At 45.3% G+C, this 4490-nt stretch overlaps 1 protein-coding gene across 3 annotated transcripts in view; it reads right to left on the bottom strand.

Annotated features, from left to right (window-relative positions):
- LOC103384011 (RING finger protein 122) overlaps nucleotides 1-2966 on the bottom strand; it is a 9799-nt gene extending 6833 nt beyond the window's left edge. The window contains exons 1-3 of one of the 3 annotated variants that reach the window (XM_008317373.3): nucleotides 2715-2966; nucleotides 2177-2631; nucleotides 1583-1945 (exon numbers count right to left, since the gene is read on the bottom strand). In XM_008317373.3, the coding sequence (XP_008315595.1) occupies nucleotides 1583-1607 (25 nt within the window). In that variant the 5' untranslated portion in view covers nucleotides 1608-1945; nucleotides 2177-2631; nucleotides 2715-2966. Of the gene's footprint in view, nucleotides 1-1582; nucleotides 1946-2176 lie in introns of all 3 variants that reach the window. The other 2 variants (XM_008317374.3, XM_017035187.2) reach the window with 2 other exon arrangements.
- Nucleotides 2967-4490: the final 1524 nt, after the last annotated feature.

The following is a 4490-nucleotide window of genomic DNA, read 5'->3' as shown; positions in this document are numbered from 1 at the left end:
CACGGCTGGTCGGATAATTTGCCACGGCTGGAGTTTAGGGGGATTTATGGAGGTTTAGAGGGTGGAGGGCAGGCAGCTTAATGAGACGCTCCATCCTGAACGTGGCAGGACGCACGATCGAGAAAGAAACAATCAAACCGCACAAGGTCAGAGAATTGAATATCTCCAGTGTGAGCTGACACAGCTGCCAGTCAAATATGACCTTGGTTGCAGATTTCAAACTCCTAAATACAACATAAACACCGATCTCTCGCTCAGTACACTGACGGCGTGTCGGTCCGACTGACCCACGCAGATAAAAACAATAACACTACTGACTTACCTCCGAGTTTCTGACGTGTTGTATATTAATGCTGTAACTATTGTCATTATTCTGTGTACATGGGTTTTCTTACTATAAGAACTACAAAGACAACTGTGCAGCCTGAGCCCAGTGAGAGACCAGACAATGCATGATAATAACTGAAAAGTCCAAAGTGTAACCCTGCAGTGATGTCATCTTCAGGCTGTCAACATGCCAGCAGTAAAGTCTGAAGTCATAGATGGTGTATTCAGACATAAAGCTGCTTAGGCTGGGATGAGATTAATTAAGTACAGGACAATAATGTGTAAAATGTTGAGTCCTCCACTTTATGACACACTGATATACACTTCAGGACTAATGTTAGCTTGATCAGTCCTGGTACAAACACCAGAGCTAAAGTTAGCTACTACAGTACTGGTATAAACATCAGAGCTAACATTAGCTACAACAGTCCTGGTACAGACACCAGAGCTAACAATAACTACAACAATCCTGGTACAAAAGCCTGAGCTTAAGTTAGCTACTACAATACAGGTACAGACACCTGAGCTTATGTTAGCTACAACTGTTCTGGTGGAAACACCAGAGCTAACGTTAGCCACAACAGTCCTGCTACAGATATAGCTGTATACTAACCCCAGTTGACTCCCATGTCTCATAAACCCCATTCGCTGTTGAAGGTCACCCCACTGCGTTTGAAAATGTTTTTCCAACTTAGTAATTTGAACGTGGTGAACTAGGACATGACATCGCATGTATATCAAATCAGCCTTCGAATAACAACAGAGCGCATGTTTACTCTTGGTTCTTGACTGGACTCTGTGACCTTTATAGACCTTTTCTATTCTTGGCGATCACTCAAAGACTTAACACTATAACCTGCTAACTATGAGTTCTATAGTAATAGTTCTAATAGTTTTTTTTTTTCTTTTTTTATCTCTTTTAAGGAGAAGCACCAGAGGTTGAATGGGTGATTGTGAGTCTCTGTGGTAGAAAAGTCCGACTTACATTTGTAAACAAATACTTTCTTTCTGTGCATGTGTTCAAGTCCAGCAGTGACGTCACATCAAACGGCCCGGCCATGTTGTAACAGCAGATCCAATCAGCTGAGCATGTAAATGTACTGAGTAATTGATCGTTTCTGAAGCACATCCATTAGGTGTGTCCTATTAGCTCGCTGTCAACAACTGAGCTCCAGAGTTTTATAGGGTGCAAGTAAGTACATGTGTTCTTGACTGCTGTCTGTTTGGCAGATGACAGAAAAATCCACTCACTTACCGTTGCACCATTGGAATAGTTGCATGAAATTTGACTCCCAGGGCAGCAGCAGTAAATTCAGGCCCTGTCAGCAGAAGCCTGGATGACAGCCAAGCTCCAGGGCCAGAGCTCCAGATTCTGAATGTGTGTGGCGCCTTGATTCACCTCGACCTGGATTGCTCCTATGCTGCTCTTCTCACGCCTCCAAACAACAACCGTGCTGGTTTCAGTTTGCTCAGATTCCACAACTTCCTGGAAGCTGCAGCGTTGTCAGATGAGCTCCGTGCTGCCGATCGATTTTCAAATCTGGATCAATCACTCTGCAGCAATGATTGGGAGATGTTAGGACTGGTGTTTGGACCAGCACCGAGACCTCATGTGCTCCTGGATCCCGACCAGAATGATGTCATCACAGAAGAGAGAGAGGGAGAAGGAGAGAGAGAGAGAGAGAGAGAGAGAGGGGAAGACAAAGAAATGTTGTTGACAAGGACTGACCGTGCGTCTCATGCCTCATGCCGTGTGTTTTTCGGCAGATTGTTCTTGTGCGGAGCTGAATCTCACTCTGTTACAATGTCATAAACAAGCCAGGCTGCTTTGGTATCAGGAAATACTTACATATCCAGCAGAGCAGAGGCCTCTGTGACTTCACTTTGTCTCGTCAGGTTCTTCCTCTCACTCAGCTCAATGACGTCCACCATTCAAAATGACCGTCCTCTTCCACCGAGGCTAATCATCAGGCATTAGTCTGTGTTTTGTCTTCTGCCTAAAGCTGCTTTTTGTAACCCAGGATTTTCACCAGTCTCATCCCCCACTCCTGTCCTCTGTTGTCTCCTCCTCCACTCCTCAGATCTTGCAGTGGTTGGTCCTCCTCCTTCACAGTCACAGGCTGAGATTCACTTCCTTCAAAGACCAAACAAAGTCAGGACAGCTCTGCGCGGTCGTCAACAACCCCCTGGTTGGGTTCGGTGTGTCCCTGGTGAGTGTGTGTTTGTGTGTCAGCAAGTGCACGAGTGTATGTTTGTGAATGTGTGGAGGGGAGGGAGTCCTACTCTTCCTCCAACCATCTGCTCCTTCAGTTGAGGGGGAGAAAGAAAAAAAAAATCAGAGACAAAGGCGTTGTGTGTGCACAAGTGTGTCTGTGTGTCTGTCCCACCTCCAGCTGTCTTTGTCGTGGCAGGCTTCCCCCTCTTCCTCTTTCAGTCCATAATGGTGCTCAGAGAGAGCCTGCAGTTTGCCGTTCCCGTCCCTTCCTCCCCTTGCTCTTGCCTTGGGTTTGTAAACAGATCTCTGCTCATGTGACCAGCCGTTTTGCCTCGCAACTCTCCTCTCACTTGGCCCTCCCCCGCTCCCTCGTTCCTCCAATCTGCAGGCAGAAGGGAGGCAGAATGAGGGAGACACTGACGAATAGGGCGGCTGCCAGCATGGTGTGTGTGTGTGTGTGTGTGTGTGTGTGTGTGTGTGTGTGTCCCTGTACGCACACACCTCTGTGCATGTGTATGTGAGAGGGAGACAAGAGACACACTTGCAGCAAAGTCAAGAGAGGCCCCGGTCTGTAACATGTGCACTGCTGATGTCCTGACAACCACAACACAACCTTTCTGTGTGGAGTGGAGGTCAGCTGATGAAAACAGGAAGCACACACTCTCCCCCGCTCCACCGTCCAGACTCAAAGATCTCCTTCAGGTCAGAATCAGAATCAGGGCTTGAACACCTGCAGATGACTAAGAGTGATGGACACAACAAGGTCACAGTGGCATTGGTCGGAGAGCCCTGTTGGAATCAGTCGGCCTCTCTTCTACCTGTGGGTCTTCTGCAAAAGTCAGAAACAACAGTTAAAAAAGTCCAAAACTTCAAACTTCAAAACAAAAAAGGAAACCTTTTGAATGATTCAAAGAAAAAAATAATCAGAAAAACCACATCCAAGATGAACATGTATGAGACGCTGTGTTACATATGCATTATCAACTGAGTGATTCCCAACCACTGTGTGTGCCGTGACAGATCATTAGGTGTGCCGCGGAACATTACCCAATGTCACTTAATTGGTCTGAAAAAAACATTTATATCTTGCAAATACTTTTTCTCCGTTTGTCAATGTGTGGGAGGCAGAACAATTAAATACTTAATGCTAGGTGGCAGCAAATGGCTGTGAAAACTGAAAAAAGAGAATCAGAGCTGTTCTCTGAAGAAGATCTTTGTGAGTGTCTTTCTTCAATTCCTGCGGGTATATCAGTGTTGTCTTCAACTAAACAGGCGAGATTTTAGTGAAATATTTAACCTAGGAGGTTATTACAACATTTTATTATATTTTATTTGGTGGTGTGCCATGGAGTCTTTCTAATGAAGAATATGTGCCGCGGCCCAAAAACAATCAACCCCCAGTCCACGGACGAGTACCAGTCCAGAAGTCATTTGCTAACGGGCCACAGTGGGAAATGTACTTCTTTTTTGCTAACGTACTTCATTCAAAAAGAATGTCATTTCTATTTTCTTTTTCCATTTCAAGATAACTGATAAGCAGTATTCCAAAATATTATGTCTTCAAGACTCCAGTACTAACACAATAATGTCTAAAACATGTTTTGTTTTCAAAATATGGTCGGCCAGTCCTTGAGAAAAAAAGGCTGGGAACTGCAGAGCGAGATAACTGGTAGAAAAAGAATTGCTTCCTGTCGCCACTCCAGCCCATGATCAACACAATTGGTGAATAAAAGGGACCAGTCTGAACTGGTTTTAATTCTTTAACACGCAGTAGTACGGTGTCTGATGCTAGTTTTCATATTTCAGACTTTAATGGCAGAAAATCAATAATAACAATAACAAATCTCCCCTCCCCCCTCCCTCCAGCTCGGCAGTGACCCTGAGTCAACAGCTGCTGGACTACTGGATGAGCTGAGGAAGGGGAGGAAGGGGAACGGCTGCTCCAATA

Source organism: Cynoglossus semilaevis, chromosome 9 (genome assembly GCF_000523025.1).
Source record: "Cynoglossus semilaevis isolate Cse_v1.0 chromosome 9, Cse_v1.0, whole genome shotgun sequence".
NCBI lineage: Eukaryota > Metazoa > Chordata > Actinopteri > Pleuronectiformes > Cynoglossidae > Cynoglossus > Cynoglossus semilaevis.
Note: the sequence above shows the minus strand (reverse complement) of the source record. Positions and strands in the feature narration are given on the sequence as shown.